Below are 19,316 nucleotides of genomic sequence, written 5' to 3' on the forward strand. Positions count from 1 at the left end.
TTTTCTATTTCAGTTAAACGAGGTCGTAATTTCATATTGGTTCTGGTGGACAGAAGTATGAAGATGGCCTGTTGAATTTTATTTTGATTGATGGTACATGGAACAACTCAGCTGCGATGTTCAGTCGTTTGAAGGTGACATGATAAAAACTTTTTTATTTATAACCAGAACACCCTTAAAAATGTGATGGAAGAATTGAAATATTCTTTTTTGCTTGTTTGTCTGTCTGTCATAGACCCACTATTTAGTGTTCCAACTTCAGAGATGGCCTTGACCAATAATTGAATCCAATTGTACAATCTTAATCATCTAATTACAGAACTTTGTTGTGAATAGATCTCGACAGATTTATATATGGATATTTGAGTCGATGGATAATACATTATCCACAACTTTTGACCTAGAAGGTTCCTGGTTGGAGCCGATCAAAAGGCGGGTTCCAAGCTCCATTTTATGGACTCACTGGCCGGAGAGACGGGTCTTCCCATCTTTGCTTCCTGCTTCAAGTATGCTAGAGGCACTTCAAACAAGAGAGGGGAAAAAATGAAACATGTGACAGAACGATCTGCCCTAATGTTTATCTCTCTTTGCATTATATCTTACCCATCAATCCTTTATGGAAATAGTTCATAGTTGATTGGTTGGGACTTTGAATTTGTAATTATGTTGTGGTTTCCACATTCTTAATTTATGTAAGGAGACCTTTCTGCCCGTCATGTGTCCACTTCTGTCTTTATTTTCTGGTGGGATGTGTCCATTACCTCTTGACATCATTTTGTTTCTGTAGTTAATTTACAGAGACATGCAAAGATGCCTAGTACATGTGAAATATAAGAAAACAAAAAAAAACCCTGCTTTTTACCTGATTGACATAAGTGGATTGGCCAATATTAACATGCAATTGCAATTTAAGTTTGAGGATTTAGGATTTACTCATGATACTGTGGTTTCCAACAGGAACAAGCAAAGTTGGTCTGGGGAGAGGAACACCTTTCATGCATTTCTCTGGACATGCTAGGTGTGTCTGTGATGCACAAACTCCGGTGAGTTGTAGAACGCAGCAGTGTTTCAGTCTTTGATTTCTTCTTCTCGTCCTAGTCTGTTTTTCTTCTTTTATCTATCCACTCCGTAGTACTGAATACTGAATGTTCTAAGCCAGGCCCCAACCATCATGGGACCGTACCTGTACAGCAGCAGCAGCCATCGGTCTCTTGTCAGAAGTACACGTCCTTCCTGAGTTGAGCTCACTTGACTTGGATAAACAGGCAGAAGCGGTGGAAGATGCTCTGGTGGTTTTACTGGAGGCACTTACATCCAGGAGGCTTCGTATGGGTAGGTCCATCATGCGCAAAGAAAGGCACAACATCAATATCCATGACCCCTTTCAGAATAGATCTCCTGTGTAATTTATCTTAGGTTCCATCTGGTTACGAAAGAAATGAAGGGAAGGGAAGGAGTGGAAATTTTGTAATCGTTACCTCAAATGATGGTGTAACTAACTCCAAAACATTTCAAATTTGGTTACTAAATTTTGCTTTATTTTGCAATCAAATTCCTTTGTTTTGAAAAGTAAAATAAATTGCATCTGAAAAGTATGATTACCAAATATAGTCAGAGTTTTAGGTAAGTTATACAATCATAATTACAAAACCTTCCTTTTTTCTTCTCTTCCATTTCCTTTACTTGTAACCAGACGGAACCTCAGGGATGGAGTAGGAACTTTTCAACAAGCCAGCAACTGTATGGGGAGCTTTGAGGAGGATTTAGAAGGTGAAGTTGTTTGGATATGGATGGATGGATGGATGTGTTCATATGTTTGATGGTCTCAATCTGGTTTTACATGAGAAAAGATTCTCTCAGCTGAAACCAATATGCATGATTTCTTTTTCCTTGTCTTCATCTTTGTGGTAGTTTTGGATCTAAGTCAATTAGAGCCATGGATCTGGCCAAATTCTAACCGATTTCGATTGATTTGGACTGGAATTAAACTGACCAATTCCATCCCCAATTCTGATTTTCATAACCTTGGTCTATTGTGCTGATGTATGGATCTAACTCAAATAGTCTACATAAACAGTTTTTAGTAGTCCTTATGTTCAAAAATTTAGACTTCCTATGAACACCCTCAGCAGCCCACACCCCAAAAGAAAGAAAAAAAAAAGTCAGCCACATGCGGTAATTCTTTGGAGAATGGAATATTTTAAAAGGGTAAGATGATGTGAGCATATATAGATATTTTTCAAGGTGAGAACCAATGTTAAGCTGCCATTTAGCCACTTCTCAAAACTTCCTAAACTTTGACGAGTCGCCCCTTCTTTTTAATTAATTTGACTTGAAAAGGTGATCTAACAAGAGGAGATTTGAAATGTCTAATGACTTGACTTCAATCCAATTGGCAAAGGAAAAAGTGGCCGGTTTTAAAGTGCTGATGCCATCTAAACTGATCTTTCAACTTTCTTTTATCAATGCGCTGCTAGTGGCACACTACATAAGGTCTCAGTTTTTACTCATAAAGAAAAGAAAGGAAAATCGGGTTGTTTGGCTCCAGAACAAATTCTACTCTCCATGATGCTTTTCCTGATCATTGAAGTCGCTTTCTTTGGAAAGTATATGGTTGTGAGTAGTTGAAAGGTTACCTCTATATTGCCATGAACAGCCAAACAACAGAGGAACAAGAAAATAATAAAAAGACCGACGTTGAAGAGATTCCCTTTTCTGTATGGTGGTAAGATGTGATTGCAAGGAAAATGATGGCCTTGATTCTATTCACCTGGACCTGGTTAAGAGAAATTTTCTCTAAATGCTTCAACCAATGATTTTGTTACAGACTTGTAGTCTTCCAGATTTTTTAGAATTTCCTCATGGAGGATTAAGTAATCCGGAAAGATTTCTTTCCTACTACCTGGCGGTGGGGTTCATTTTCTCGAATTAAATGTAAGTTTCTTATTGAATGAATTTGTCTCTTGTCCTCTCATTGGTATAGTTTCTCATTCAAGTGTTACAAGAAACCTCTTTATTAAGAAAATGTTTTCTATATTAGACGTAGGGGCAGGAATGACTGCTATACCTCTATGCATGGTAGACATTCCGCCCCTTTTTGTGCCAGCTCATGCACTTTTATTGGTTGATGCACACGATGTGACCCCTAGGTCCCACCCAAAAAACAGCACCCCTTATACATATATAAATAAATTCTTATGGCTCACATGAAGGGAAGGGAAGGGAAACGAACGGTTCTTACATAAACCTACTTTGACCCACTATTTTAAATTAATCCCTATAAACCTATATCTTTATTGAGCTCATTACGGATTTGAATAATGAAAACCTCATTACTATTTTGTTTATTTATTACGAACAGATTCTTTCTCTATGAATCATGATTCACATCACACATAATGGGCATTCGGTTTCACTGTCTCCTCGAAAAGAATTAATTCTTATTGAATGAACCTGTCTCACACCCTCTCATTGGTGCAATTTCTCATTTTAATGTCATGGGAAATTTTTGAATAAAAAAAAATATGAAATTTTTATGGTTGTGGAGGGGAAGGAGTAGGTCTTACGTAATTCTACTTTGACCCACTATTTTATATTAATCCCGGTAAACCTACATCTTGAGCTCATTATGGCTTTGAATAATGAAAACCTCATTACTATTTGGTATTTTTATTATGAATCACATAAATTGGCCGTCGGATCCACTCTCTAGAATAAAATTTTCGGGAGAATGTTCTCTGTGCCGCAGCGCAGCATGCACCAGGTGCATGGGCAACCTGTGCAGGGGATAGGGTGGTCATTGCGCCCACCCCCATGTGCTTGGGCGCAGGCTATGCTGCGGCACAAAGAACAGTACCCCAAAATTTTTGTAAAGGAAAAAGATCTATGTCCGAGAGTGTGGCCTAGGCCAGTACTCTCATGAGTCTATCTCTCTCCTCCCCATGTGAAAAGACACTTCTGCTCCCTTATTTTATGGAGGAGAGAGACAGACAAATGGGAGTGCTGGTGTAGACCACACTCCCGTTGCTTCCCTTAAATAAATTCCTCTCTTTGGTGTCGTTTTTCATTCTTTTTCTAATGTCATGGGAAACCTTTGTCTAAAAAAAATGAGGCAAAAAATCCGCAAAAACATCTCACAAAAAGTGGGATCCCTATGTATGTTTTACTTTCATTTTAAGGAAAAAGAACATTGCTTGATCGGGTGATTTTGTGTCCGGACACATGATTATGCAAAATTATCACCTAGTCGCTCTTGAAATAAAAATCCTCATACGTATTAATGCCCCTACATGTTCTCATTGGCCTCCGCATTGATCCAGGAGTTACATGATCAAGCAACGATCTCTTGCTCTTTCATTTTATTTTGAAAATTTAGGCTCCACATGGTTGATACCGTCTCCCATCTCTAACTGATGTGACGTATAAATTCCTTCTCATACTGGCAACATGAGAAACCCCGTCCCAAAAATAAAATGTATGGAAATTTTTACGGCTCACACGAAATGAAGGGAAATGAGAGGGGGCTTACATAATCCTACTTTGACCCACTATTTTATATTAATCCCTGCAAGCCGAAATCTTTTTTGAGCTCATTACAGCTTTGAATAATGAAAACCTCATTATAGGTGTATATTTATTACAAAAAGATTCCTTTTCTATGGGATCATGAAATGAATATACCCTGACCGATTCCCCTTGGTTCCAAAAAGGAAAATGGGATGCTGCTTTTTGACTGAGATGCAGGGGCCACGCTGTACGCACAAGCCAATGAGATTGCACACAATAGCACAAAGGGGACGGAATTTTTGCCATACATGGGGAGCATGTTGGTCATTCCAGCCCCTGTTGTGCGTGGGCATGGCCCCTGCGTCCGACATAGAAAACATTCTCCCAAGGAAAATTTACTCCCACAGAATGGCTTCTTTCCATTATCGAAATCCCTAAAAAAATGTCACAAGAATCTTGAGGGAGATGCATTAAGACACCTAACCAGCTAGCAATCAAATTCCTTCCATTAATGTTTTTGCTGGTTGGGTTTGTTGAAATCAAGGTGGGGATTTCACAATAATTCATAACTGAAGAGAAGAAATTTATAATTGTTAATGTCAATTCATGTAAATCTATTGGGTTTAGGTGTGTAAGAACCTGTTTATTTCTTAATTGCAATCTTTTTAGCTGCAATTGTGGATGCTTTCGTATGCAAAGCGGGGAAGTTTGAGGACAACTCAGTAACCGACCGTCCTCATCACCCGCGAATTTTCTGTCCCTACGAACAGAGAAATTTGATCAGTTTTGAGAAAGAAGACAGACTAATTTGGCACTTTCCAGCTAAAATAATTATAACTAAAGTTGTTAAAACATTAAATTACAGTTCTCGAACAATGAACCTAAATTAGAATTACATTTCTTTCACAAACATCTTCCCCTAAATCAACCTTTTTCCCCGGAAAAAAAGAACGTTTGTTTTTTCCACAAAACCTGCGTTCTTCTTTTTTCTTTTTCAATCAAAAAGTGAGAAAAAGTAACAAAGAAAACGATCACACCACAACTTTCAATTCTTTGAAATTTTGACGAAATGATGGAACTTTGTTCATCTGTGAGCTGTAACGAGTGTTTCAATGAATCTTAAACCATCGAACCTCGGCGCAAATTTATCAGTCGAAGAAGAGCCTTGCGAAGACGAATTGTTTCCTCCTTTGTTTGGCACACCTTCCTGATTCAATCAAAAATCACAAAAACGAAACAAAAAATTAGTTTCTCTTGAGGAAAACCTGAACTACAGAGTACAAACAGCAATTGGATCTGTGAAGTCTATAATCAATTAACTGAAAACAGAGAAATACTAAAAATCACCATCAATCAATCGAAGAAACAAATCAAAGACTATTATGTTTAAAGAAAAATTTACCTCACGAAAAGATTGGATCTTGGAAGTGCAGGAAAAATTCGAAGAAGATGAAGAATTAGGAGAAGAAACAGATATTGCAGAAGCCGAAGCTGCAGCCATGGATGCAACAAAAACTCCCGATTTCTTCATTTTTCCGAGGCTCAAAGCTTCTCTACTCTCTCTCTCTCTCGCTTTCTCTCTTTCTCAGAAGGCGAAAAACCGTTTATGAATACTTATGACGACTGACGAGAGCTTTGCGTGTCTTCTTGTATATATACAGAAGGATTCCAGGTAAACTTCGAATGTTTAGTATTTACGCGGCAACTTTTTTCCTAAACCTTCTCAATAATGTAATTACGAAAGCACCCCTATGGAATCTCCTATTGATTCACGAATAGCGGAATAGGAAAAAGAAGTAGGGGTATAATGGGAATCTGGAGTCGAATTTTCCCAAAGGGGGAATTCTGCCAGAGCTATCACCTCATAGGCTGATTTTTATGACTTTCATTCAGTTATTTCTTGACACATGTATGGTCTCGATAACGCCACCTGATTTGACAATATATCACAAGAGAACCGGTGGAGAAAACTGTAGAAGTGGAGATGACCTCGTAAAAAGAGTGGAAAAGAAGATTCCATCAAAAGACAAAAAAAAAATTGAGAATGAGAATGAACGGCTATGATGTCAATGGAAGCATATATTTTGTAAATGGACGGTCATGATCTAAAGAGCTAGGATACTAGGTTTTGTGGTTGAGTATTGAAGGGCATTATCGACATTGCATGTAGCTATCTAGGTATTTGACTGTGGTTCGAACCCGTGATATGGTGTTCAATTCTGATATTAAATATTAGGTATTTAACCGATATGTTAAAAGTTACAAAGCTGCTAGAACGCATTAAAGCAAACTATTTCATACTAGGTTAGTCTCATTTAACATTTATACATTAGATGAAGCCCTATTTAACATATAACAAAGAATCAGAATCGAATCAGTTAGTGCCAATTCCGAACTAAATTGATAGGAATCGGATCAGTGAAAATTGGCCAGAATTGAATGGAAACGGAACAGGATTGATCCGATCCGTTACAACCTTGAAGCGTTGGTGAATTGCGACTTACTAGTCGCTAGGGGAAGAGTGAACTACAACACAAAGTCGTGACTCGTGACAGATAGAAGGGAAGGGTAGATAAGTAGATGGTAAGGGTAAAACAGTATTTGAGTTTTATGGGAAACGAAATTAAGATGGGAAAAGATATACTGTTATTTGTCCTACACATATTACGTCAGTCGTTGTTGAATATTTGATCTGCACCCTTCGTTTGACTGACTATTCCTTGCATATTTCGCAATCGCAAGTCATAAGTCATAACTGAAAAAGGTAGACTTGCTGGGATCATGGGTTCTTTAATTAATATTATTTGATAATTCACAAGGCTTTCCACATGCAGAATAAAGTAAAAGTGCCATGCGGCGTGAGCAAATCAAATGATAGACTCGTTCTTCAATTTTGAGATCTTTAGATTCGTAGGATCATGATAGAATCTTTGTGTTTTAGCGCTTTACAACTGGCAGAGCAGCCAACTAAATTGCAACAAAGAGTGTCACTATTCTCGTAGTCAATTTCACATTCAAGCTCTTGCTCTTATATTAATAGGGGAGAATTTTTTATCCAAGAGTGTTGATCCTGTGCTAGCACATGGTCAATGGAAACGTACACAAAAGCATCAATAGGAGTGGGATTTTTGCCTTTTATAGGGGTAGGATGGTCATTTCATGAGGGCTTGTGTCTGAGCATAGGAGCCACGTTCTAAGATAGAACCATTTTTCCTCCAAACATGAAATAATCTTACTACCCTCTGATGCACGATATCTTTTGACGCTTCTGGTTTATATGCTCCTCTATGCCGTTTGCTCAAAGAACCCTCTCCCATTAATTTGTTTAGAAGAAAAAGAACGCTTATGCCCTCTCACATGGGGTAGTGAAATGACCACCCCGCCACTCACCTTGGATGCTTGGGCATGTGCTCCCATTGACCCCACGCCGACATAGGCGCCATGCAGCCTGATCGACAACTAACCCCTTCTAAAATTCATTATTTAGGAAAATAAGAATTATTTATATGAGAGAATAAAACTTATTTGTATTACCTATAAATAAAAACACTTATTTGTAGTGCTAGCCAATATCGATCTGTCATCCTCGATTAAAAAAACAAAATCGAACAAGAAATTGCAACAAATCTACATTGCCCTTAAGACCTTCGGTGACCACAATAGTACAAGTGGGCGTTGAAGTTAAAATAATCGAAGAACTGCCTAGCACAATTGGTAGACCACATTGGTGTATAAAAGCCCACCCTACGAGGAGGTCTCATCTTGGTTCTCACCTTCCTTCTTCCCCCTTAGAATAGAATACCTATAAAAAGGATTGAAAAAAAAAACCTATGAATTGCCTTGAATTTGAAATGAAATACGAGATCTCCTCATGTGAGTGTGATGTTTCAAGATGAATCATGTGTCCTTTTTCTTTTTAAGAACTTTGTATCATCGAAATAACGTTTTGAACGTTTATTTTGGTTTGAACACAACACTAAGTACTTGAAGAGGTGTGGTGGGTAAACTCACAACTCATAACTACTTGTGGATGCAATCTACACACTTTTGTGTGCAGATGGACTGAGTTGTGGCATTTGACATTATCTTTAAAGGCATAGACGACCTTAATGACACAATTGGAAAAAGCGTGAATTGACTTATAAGAGAAAATAGCCCTATAGTTTCTATAAGTAGTGATTTCGTCCATTGCACCTCTTCAAGTACTACAGAATTGTGCTTCATCCAAAATAAACTTTCAAAAGAGTATTTGGTAAATCAAAGTTCTTAAAAAGACGGAACACTAGTGTGTTTCTATTTATGGAAGAATGATAACCCTTAGAAACACACGTTCAAAAGGGTTCAAAATGTGTATCTCTCAGAGAGAAGACACAGAATACGAGTCATAAGCGATGTTTGATGCAATCTGATCAACATTCAATGCAAAATCATCGATGTCGATGACATGGGTCGGAAGAAACAACACCCCCAACATTGGAAAAACCTTATTTGATATCGGACAACTATATCTGATGTGGGTGAATCCACTCTAGAATCAATGACCCTTTTTACTTTGTACGAAGCAACATCGAAAAGTTCTTGGGTTCAACACTTGTGGGAGATATAAATAAAGTTAATAATAAAAAGAGGTATTTTGAATTTTCTTTTCTTTTATAAATTCATTTGAAACTTATATTAACTTTGGGAAGGGTTTCTCATGCTACCAACACGAGAAGAAATCTGCATGCTACCACCATTTAGTGATTTGAAAAAAATATCAATTCATGTGGATTTCAATATTTTTAAAATAGATAAAATAAAAACATCTGTGAGATCTTCACTTTTTGTGAGAGTGCATTTTGAAATAAATCCACGTATAGACGTGGGGATCTTTTACCGTTTAGAGGTATACAATACAATAATTAATAAAGCTTTAGAGGTTCTTAATCAAGCTCACCCTTAATTTAGGCAGGAGGACCTGAAGTCAGGTTTGGACTGGGTTAAGATTGGCATGAGTTCTTTATATCCTGCACTAGGCCTGGCCCAACAAATTGCAATTCCTCCATGCTTTACATAATTTTAACCTCCCAGATTATGTGACTACGAGCCTTACCAGCTAACAGCCCAATCAACAATCATGTTATGTTTGGTTGTTAAGACGAAAAAAAAACAGAATTTGCAGAGGAGAATAGACACATAAATCAATTATTTCATTATCATTATTTTTGTCTTATTATATATATATATATTTTTTCTTTTATTTTCTTAGCACCCAAATATAGTGCTAGAAGATCATTTGTGACATGTTTTTATTGGGTGGTGAGCAGGGCTTTAGTACTCAATATCGGTACAAGTAGAAATCAATACCGATCTGGATAGGTCATGTCGGTCTAGATTGACCGATCCGGATCGACTATATTAGTCTAGATTGACTCTATTTTCGTTAAATTTTATTTTTTTTCAATTTCACCCATGTCCGTGTCAATCCTCTAATATGAGATTGGTTAAGGATCAATAACGGTCTCCATCGATACCGATATGAATCGATGAATCAACCAATCTGATACGATATCGATTCCTCAAACCATGGTGGGGACTGACTTGCGTAACATAACATGTGAGGATGCCTGTTATATTTACAATCCAGATATGCCAAAAATATCTTTTTTATTTTTTTGGCATCGAGAGACGAGACCCATTATAATAGGAATAGAGATAGAGACAGTAGACATTATCAAAAATAAGATAAGAGACTGTAGTGAGGATGGAGAAAGAGATAGATATGACAATGAGAAGGAAGATCGATAGAAGAAAACGGCACTGCAGTTGCAGAGATGAATGTGTGAAGGGATGACGATCATGAGAACGTTGGCAGTGATGATAGAGAGGACAGAAGAGACCATAGAAGAAGTCAAAATGGTCCGATAACTTTCCTTGGGACTATAGACGTCCTTTTACGTTGCAATTTATATTATACAAATTAGGGGTGCTGTTCTCTATCCACCCAGGCACATGGGGGTGGGCGCAATGACCATCCTACCCCCCTAAGTGGGAGCCCATGTGCCTAGACGCAGCCTACACTGCAGCATAGAGAATATTCTTCCTACAAAGTAACCTCCAAAATGAAACAACCTTTCAAAACTTAGTAATTGTCGCACTCATTTACTAGGCCACATTGGGACACAGTCAGGGTTGTGCTCAATCAACGAGGAAAGAAGACTCTGAATACCTCTCAAAGCAGTAAAATGAGGAGGCAAAAACAGGGAATGAATACGAGAGAGTGTGTAACATAGTTAGAAATGACATCTCAAGTGCCGATGTCGGAGAAACAACACCCAACGTTTGAAAATCTTATCCGACATCGGCGAGAGCTATAACAGATCTGCGTCCGTCTGCCAGCAAAAAGAACACACTAACACCATGACTTGCCTGGCCATGCCACGACTAGCCTCACCTTGCATATGATGTACCAAGTTTTTTGTGTCATTTATCAAGACTAAAAATGTATTTATAGAATCAAGGACTTCACTGCAACAGTTGTAAAATGTAAATCTGATTACATTTCCCCTCATCAAAGAAAATAGCATCAGTTAGTCCACTTCAGTTGTAATGATATCAATTGGATTTTTATTTTATGAGAAACAAAATGAACTTTACTGAAAGATCAAATCATGAACTACATCCACTACAGTACATGTCGTAATTCTAATAGCCTTAGAAGCAACTCTACAAGCTACAGAAATTACAAAAGGGTCTTTACAAATTACAGTAACATGCATCTTCCGAGTCAAAGAGGAGATAGTTAATAAGACTTGGAAAATATCCCAAGGCCAACTAACCTTCATTCCCAGCAGAATCCACCTCACAATCTCAGCATTATCCACCCAAATACTCACTCTCTGGAATTCTTATGCTAATGCCAACTGCAAACCCCTGTAGGATGCCTCTGGTTTCGGAGTCTACATCTCCTGCATATCCACAATTCATAGAGACAAAAATGAACTGTGAATCACAGAAACAAAGCGCTGCCCAACCAACAAGACTAGTGGATCTATCAACGCAGCCATCACATATCATAACTGGATGACCCACAATAAGTAAGGCCTGATAGTCTGAAAATGACATATCAATAATTGTATTAAGAAAAGACTCATTACGGAAAACCATGAAGACCAAAACCAGCAACCCATTTATTGATAACACCATGCTTACTTAGAACACTCCAGATAAAATGCATTGTGATTGCAGCAATACTAGGAAATCTAGACTTGGAGATGGGAGGGAAGGAAGGAGCATATACCATGGATTCAAAAAAGTTAATAAGAGAAGAAGCCGAAAGGGAATCTGTATGCAAACCCAATGGCCCCGCCACCTGCACATGTTTTGAAAAGATGCAAGAGAGAAATAAATGTCATGCAGTCTTGTTATCTAATTTACATAGAGGACAAACAAGATCAATTCCATCAACAAAAACCCCCCAACGTGTCTTTAGTGCCAATACATCAATCAAAACCTTCCACAGAAATATCTTAAACCTAGGATGAATTGGCAATTTCCTTACAAGTTTCCATATTCTCCTACTAGAAAATCGATTCCTGGTACTATGATTATTCTTGACAAGATAATCCACAACTAAATGAATAGATAACTTACCATTCCTAGTATAGGGACAAAACCACTCCCCTCTGCACAATAGGAACTTTCTCAATAACCAAAACAACATTGGGAGGGAACCACCAACTCAGAAGATCATAGCGCCAATGGTCTCCACTAATCAAAGAACTAATAGAACTGCAGTCCACACGATTAGACAAGGAGGCAGGGAGCACAACTCTTTAGTTTTTCATTTTCTCAAAATTAATGGACCATCGGAAGTACAAACTCATGTCAGAATGGACTGGTCCCAACTGATTTTCATTGTGACCTAGAATAAATTGATTTTTCTGAATAACATTTCCATGTCTGCACCAGGTGATGATTCAAGATCGGCTCATCTCCATTGATAATTTGATACTGTTAAGTTAATAGAAAGTGCAAATGAGATCATTTCGGTTTTCTGTCATGATAATTTTGGAATGCTGCATTTGAATTTGGATCAATGAATTTCACCCCAGAAGGCCAAAACCATTGTTTGGATTTCACAATAATCTGCCTTGGGATTTTGGGCCTTGAGTCCCCATTTACCAAGCATTTGCTTGTTAACTCCAAATCTGATGGAAGATTTTTATTTATTTATTTATTATTATTTTTTTTTTTTGGGGGGGGGAGGGTGTTGTAGAAGACATTGCAGCAGTAACCTCCAATCATATTGTGGTGTAGCAGCAGTAATCTCCAATCATATTGTGGTGTAACGGTAACTGTTTTGGTTAGCACTGGGGCAATTCACAACAGCAGGTCTCTCTGGGATCCTTTTGTCTCTCCTGTTCTATCCCTTACGATGTTGGGATAAATGTTATCGGCAAAATGCCTCTGCTGAAGCTCCTTCAATTGACATTGTATGTCCTGAGAGAAATATTTTAATTGATAATATTTTGGTATTGTGAAATGTATCGAATGCAGCAGAGGCCAGTAGCCTGCAATTCCATTGCAGTGTTAGTAAGGTTTGTGCCAGTTTAGCTCTGGAACATCTCAAAGAGGGAAGTATAGAACAGAGCTCTATGTGTTTTATTCATCCAAAATTACCAATGACACCATAATTTGATACAGGGTACTGTTTTCTGAGGGAAGCTACTTTTATTGAGCTCAGATAGCTTCTGAGTTCTAAAATTCAAGGAACTTGGTTGGTTTGTTACTCATCTAACTCACCAGATCCCCTAATTGGTTGTTAGTCCAAATTGATGAGTATACTAATCAACTAGTGTTTTGTTGAAGGGCCAGAGCTCACACATGTGATAAGTATTTGATGAAATCAGAAGTTGAGAAATCTATGATTATTTCCTCAGTGAAGGATGATAGCTCACGTATCATCATCTATTCTTTTGTGGTTTCATTGCCTGCATTTAAACTATAGGGACAGACTTGTATATTGCCAGATCTATGAATACATGCAGTCATAATATTCACCTGCATATGCATGTTGTTTCATTTCTGTCGGATGCTGTATAATATATTGTTAGACTTGCGAGGTCCTATCAGAATTCTATTACTTGTGTTTCAGCACATATGAATTTTTTTCGTACATATAATAGAGTGATGTAGGTTTGCATTTTGTGCTTGCCTATTTCCAGTGTGGTGCTTGTTTCTGAGGTAATAAATTTAGTTTGTTTCTCGATGAGTTGTTTAGGGATGCATCTGATCCATTTGTAAACTCTGCTTCACATAATTCCAAGTTTATTTGTAGGATTAAGGCCAACCATGTTCTGGCTTATATATATTCTAGATCTAAAAGCTTTTTGCTACACTGATTGAGCCTGATTTCAAGAATTTCATTATTTCAATGTAAGCCATGAATATATTGTAGCTATGTCAGATCTTATTTTATTTGTTTTTATTGCTTGTTTTTTACTCTCTTTTGGTTGACTTGGTTAGTATCCGATTGTTATGGAAACACACACACACAAACAAAGGGCAAGTGGTATGAGACATGGAAAGCCAAAAAATTTCTGTAGGTGCATTATAGTTGCCAAAGCTCTCTGTAAGTGCAATATGGTTGTCATGGTCGTTTGCTCCCCACCAGGATATCATTTGTCAAAATGTAGGTGAGATCCATCTGGGTGTTTTAGTTAAGAGGCATGTGTTAATGATGTGTATGAACAAAATTGTGCATCAAATATGCATGAAACATAAAAGTTGCTGATTACAAAAATCCTGGATCCCAAATGAGAGACACCCCCAAATCTAAATCATCAGAACCCATATTTACCTAATCTATGTAATTGTTTTGCAATTAGAATGAAGAATAGCTGTTCTCCATACCTGTTCTTTTTGGTTCCCTGCCATGGATTTCTTTGAACATTGTAATATTGCGGCCCCTATCACAGTATCACTGCCACTTCACCTCTTCCATTGGTGCTCAGCCTGCACAACTCTTTGGCTCTGTGGGACTCCCAAGGTTACAGCTCCCAGCACAATCACCATCATTACCATCAAAGCGAACCACCGAAGAACACCCAAAGAAAAATAAAGGTAAAGGATTGGGTGGCAGGCCAACTGCTTTCAGCAACCTCAGAACTTGCAGATAGTCCAGTCCAATCCATGAACACCTCTATTATATCTAATTAAAATTTCATTCTAATTAAAAAAGACACCTTCTCTGGCTAGAGCAGCAGATTTGGACTATTGTTCCGCTGTAGAACATAAAAATAGAGAAAACTAATGCTAAGAGTTGCTGAATCGATACACAGCACACCAAACAAAGAAAGAGAAAAATCGCTGCCAATGGTGGTGCAGGGTAAATGCTTTCGAAATCCAACCCGTCCTCTCCCCACCACAATCAAAATAAAAGTAAAAGTTAACAAGAAATGCACCAAAGAACTGGTCTCAAATCAGTAGTCACAAAAAATTACATTACATTTGTGTAATTTTTATCATCTTACATCAAAGTGTACCTTATTTCAATGAACACAATCAGAAGGGGACTTGGAATCTAAAACAAAAAATTGATTTAGGGATTTCTCAATTTCCAGAAAAGGTTACAATGGTAGTGGACTTAAGAATCCTAAGATTTTTGTATCAAGAACCACCTTTGAGAAGTCTTTCCACGTACTTCCCAAGTATATCCACCTCCAGATTCACCTTCTGCCCAACTTTCTTCAAAGGAATGACCACATTCTGTTGAGTATAAGCAACCAACATAAAATTAAAGCATTGCTCCTCATCAAAAACAGAGACTACTGTCAAGCTAGTCCCATCCACAGCTATAAACCCTTTGGGAACAATGTACTTGAGCAATTCTGGCGTCGTCTTCACCTTCACCCACAACGAGTCCCCTTCTGGCTCGATGGAAACGATCTCTCCCGTGCTATCAACGTGGCCCTGAACGAAATGCCCACCCATTCTTGTTGATGGCTGAAGGGCTCTCTCCAAATTGACGAGCGACCCAGTAGTAAGCTCAATCAAGGAGGTCTTCCTCAAGGTCTCTGGGGCAAGACCGACCGAGAAATCTGAGGTATCCTTATTGAATTCTGTCACTGTAAGGCAGGTTCCATTGACAGCAATGCTATCCCCAAGCTTGACGTCTTCAAGAACTGTTCTTGCTGCAATCTTCATCTCGAATCCACCATTTTCCACATAACCCAGTTGCTTGATTTCACCCATCTCTTCAACGATCCCTGTGAAAAGGGATTGGATTGGGTTGTAATGAGACTCATCAAGACGACGTAGGTATTGGATCGGCGATTTTGACTTTCTGAAGGTAGTGAAAAATAGACTGGACGACGAAGATAACAATTTGGAATTGAATCTAAGTTGTGCCCTCGAAAGATGCATTTGGGGGTTTAAAATAAGGTTCTGCATAGGTGCTGTTGAAGTTCTTGAGACTGATAGGAGGGGAGCGAAGACTGCCATAGTTTTGGTGCAAAAGACAGGAATTTTTGAATAAGAGAGAAGAAAACCTCAAAACCCTAGAAGGCTTTGGGTGTGGTAAAAATTAATACTGTTGGCAGACTAAATAGTTTGGTTTCAGCTTTGGTATCTGTTCACGATGAACAAGGCACAATCAAAACAGAACTGAATTATATTTGATTCCAATTTAGAAATGGAAACCCAAGTAATCGGTTTTGGTTTTCCGCTTCCTGCAACGACTGCATGAAATCAAAAGCTTGGTCAGAAGTCCTCTCAAACCCTAAATAAAACACCCAATCACCAATAAGAAATGAACATCCAAGAAATTTATCAGAAATGTTACCAGAGAGTTCCAATTTAATCAACAGCCTTGAATAGATAATAACTCAAACCACTATATACACTGTAATCTAGGATTTTTAGCAAGAAAATTTGTATGAGATACAACTGAAGAATAAAAATTTCAATTGTCCTCCAGTTTCCATAAACAATAATTGTCAAAGCCAAGTAGTAATTTCCAAAGACCAACTTAGGACCTACATTCTTCTACTGTCAACCAATTACTCTGTTTCCCCAACAGAAGGGTGGGGGAAAACAAAGAAGAAAAAATGGAATCCTCCAAATTCAATACATTTGAAGCTTGATCATACAAAACCTAATATAATAAAGACAGAGCAAAGAAAGAAAAAGGCAGTTCTCACAAGTATGGTGATGTAGCCTAGGTGAAATAACTTCCACTTAGGACCAGTTCTGGCTAAGGGTTGGCCGAATGGGCAGACTAGGGTTTTTAGGGCAAAATTTAGGGTTAGGGCTGAGTAATGACAAGGGGGTTTATAGGGTTTTAAAAGGCAGGTTTCAGAGGTCTTAGTGGTATAAAGATATTAGGGTTAGGAGATGTTTTGAATTTCTGCAAATTTGGGCAGAATCGGGTCACAGGCTTTAGGGTTTAATGGAGTGAAGAGATGAAGGGGTTAGAGGGGGAATTATAGGCTAGGGCTGAGGTTGAGTGGGGGGAATGATGTAGGAAAGGTGGGCTGAGAATAGGGTTTGAAGGTGATGGTTAGATCTGGAATGATAATGGAATCCTAGTTGAAGTAGGAGTTGCAGGTTTAATGGGGTTGAGGGTGGAATGGATAAGTTGCAGGGTTAAGGTGCAGGAGCAGCAACAGCTTGAAGATAGAAGAAGACCTCCTGACCTTCACAGTGCAAGGAGTCGTAGGAGAACCCACCCTTTAACCACCTTGAGTCCACAAGGATGCAGCTCGCAGGGGAGCAGGAGCAGCAGCTCGAAGGCAGCAACTCAGATCTGAAATCAGAAGTTTTTTTTTTAATCAGAAGTGGGGGAGCCTGCCCACGATTTCTTCTATTTATAATAAAAGGGGGGGCCAAAAGGCCTTACAAAGATATGTAGATTTGAACTAGGAGTCCTAGTTCTAAATCCTAAAACCAATCCTAATCAGATTAGGAGTAGTGACTTCCCTTAACCTGAATCCTAATAAAAACAATATAAAAACAGTAGACTCATACTCTAACTAGGAGTACAAGTGTAACAAACAAATAAACAAAAACATCATCCCTCTAAAATCGTGGAGGGGAATAAAAGACTGTTTTAACCCTAATAAAAACTAAATATATAAAATAAGGCTCCAACGAAAATCAAAGGCTGCTCTTCTTCTTCCTGCGTGAACTTGGATCTGCATCAGCTCTCCCCGGCTGAGAAACATTCATCTCCGATGAATGGGTGAATGCCATTTAGCGATCATACAACTCCGGATCGAGCCTCTTGAAATCATCAGCATGTATCCACGTGCTGTCGTGGCGTGGGCGACCTTTCCACTTGACAAGGAAAGAGTGATAACCGGCGCCTTGACGAGTCGTCTTGTGCATATCATCCGTAACTTCTTCAATCACATCTTCGGAGGCGGCTTCGGGGCAGCCGCAACATGTGCTCGGAGTCGCCATCATCGGAATGATGCCCCGTGCAAGATATAGATCAGCCACATTGAAAATATTGCTTATGCCCATATCATCAGGCAACTCTAGAACATAAGCATTAGGGCCAATACGTTTCAACACCTTGTATGGACCCATCTTCTTTGGATGGAGCTTAGTGTTGACACCCAGTTGGTGTCTCTCTGGATTCACCCGTACCATGACCATGTCGCCTGGCTTGAACTCAACGAACCGGCGATGCTTGTCGGCAGTGGACTTGTAGTGATCATAACTGAGTGCAATTTTGCGCCGAACATCTGCATGCACTTCGGTGATATGACGAATAAACTCATCGGCTTCAACACTTACCCGAGCTTGAGGGGGTAAGGGAATGAGATCAATCGGCGGCGGGGTTGTATCCCAAGAAGAATCTCGAAGGGAGTACGACCGGTGGTCCTGTTCACGAGTCGTTGTATGCAAACTCAGCAATGTCAAGGATAGAGGGCCATGTCTTCTCATAATCTCGGACCAAACACCGCAGCAAATTACCAAGGCTTCTGTTGACTACCTCTGTCTGTCCGTCAGTCTGGGGGTGGAATGCAGTAGAGAACAAGAGCTTGGTGTTTGTCTTCAGCCATAGAGTCTTCCAGAAATAACTCATAAACTTCACATCACGATCGGATACAATGGTACTGGGTAACCCATGGATGCGAACAATCTCCTTGAAGAATAGCTTGGCAATGTGGGATGCATCAAATGTTCTTCGACAAGGAATGAAGTGAGCCATCTTGGTGAATCTGTCAACAACCACCATGATGGAGTCAAATCTCTCTCTGGTAGGGGGTAGACCAAGTACGAAATCCATACTGAGATCAACCCATGGCTGGTGAGGAATCGACAGTGGTGAGTAGAGGCCTGTGTTTTGCTTGGTACCTTTAGCTAGCTGGCAAACTCGGCACTGCTTGATTACATGCTCTACATCCTTGGCCAAGTGAGGCCAATAGTACCGATCGATTACTGTAAGATGGTTTTATCTTTCCCGAAGTGTCCTCCTAAACCTCCTCCATGTAACTCCCGATAATGTGGTGTCGTAAGGCCGAATCGGGAATGCACACCGGGTTCGAAGAACACGTAACCATCGTGCAAGGAGTACTTAGGGTGCTGTCCACCCGCTTCAAATCAGCATATAGGACTTGAAAGTCCTTGTCACTAGCATACTCGTCTCGATCCGCTCGATGCTTAGTGCATGGGCTGAGAAAGTGTTCAAGGTCGGACTTTTCTACTCAAGTGCATCAGCCACATCGTATTTTCCTTTCCGACTTGTATTTGAGGGCAAAGTTGAAATCCTGTAAATATGCAACCCATTTAGCATGCCTGGTGCTAATGGACTTTTGTGA

At 39.1% G+C, this 19,316-nt stretch overlaps 2 protein-coding genes and 1 long non-coding RNA gene across 3 annotated transcripts in view; 2 read left to right on the forward strand and 1 right to left on the reverse strand.

Annotated features, from left to right (window-relative positions):
* The window catches only part of LOC122640059, a 34,616-nt gene extending 16,789 nt beyond the window's left edge, over positions 1–17,827 (forward strand). Inside the window, exons 6-10 of the mRNA XM_043833172.1 lie at positions 54–134; positions 958–1,043; positions 1,160–1,376; positions 10,786–10,791; positions 17,817–17,827. Coding sequence (XP_043689107.1) covers positions 54–134; positions 958–1,043; positions 1,160–1,376; positions 10,786–10,788 — 387 coding nt within the window. The 3' untranslated portion in view covers positions 10,789–10,791; positions 17,817–17,827. The remainder of the gene's footprint in view (positions 1–53; positions 135–957; positions 1,044–1,159; positions 1,377–10,785; positions 10,792–17,816) is intronic.
* LOC122640061 lies at positions 1,375–1,660 on the forward strand. Its single transcript, XR_006329620.1, has 2 exons — positions 1,375–1,520; positions 1,618–1,660. It is a non-coding gene; the product is annotated as an uncharacterized LOC122640061 (long non-coding RNA).
* On the reverse strand, positions 15,079–16,210 carry LOC122640060 (riboflavin synthase). Its single transcript, XM_043833173.1, has 2 exons — positions 16,178–16,210; positions 15,079–16,016 (listed from the first exon to the last, which is right to left on the reverse strand). The coding sequence occupies exon 2, from the start codon at positions 15,988–15,990 to the stop codon at positions 15,157–15,159; it is 834 nt and encodes a 277-aa protein (XP_043689108.1). The 5' UTR covers positions 15,991–16,016; positions 16,178–16,210; the 3' UTR covers positions 15,079–15,156.
* Positions 17,828–19,316: the final 1,489 nt, after the last annotated feature.

Source organism: Telopea speciosissima, chromosome 9, assembly GCF_018873765.1.
Source record: "Telopea speciosissima isolate NSW1024214 ecotype Mountain lineage chromosome 9, Tspe_v1, whole genome shotgun sequence".
Lineage (NCBI taxonomy): Eukaryota > Viridiplantae > Streptophyta > Magnoliopsida > Proteales > Proteaceae > Telopea > Telopea speciosissima.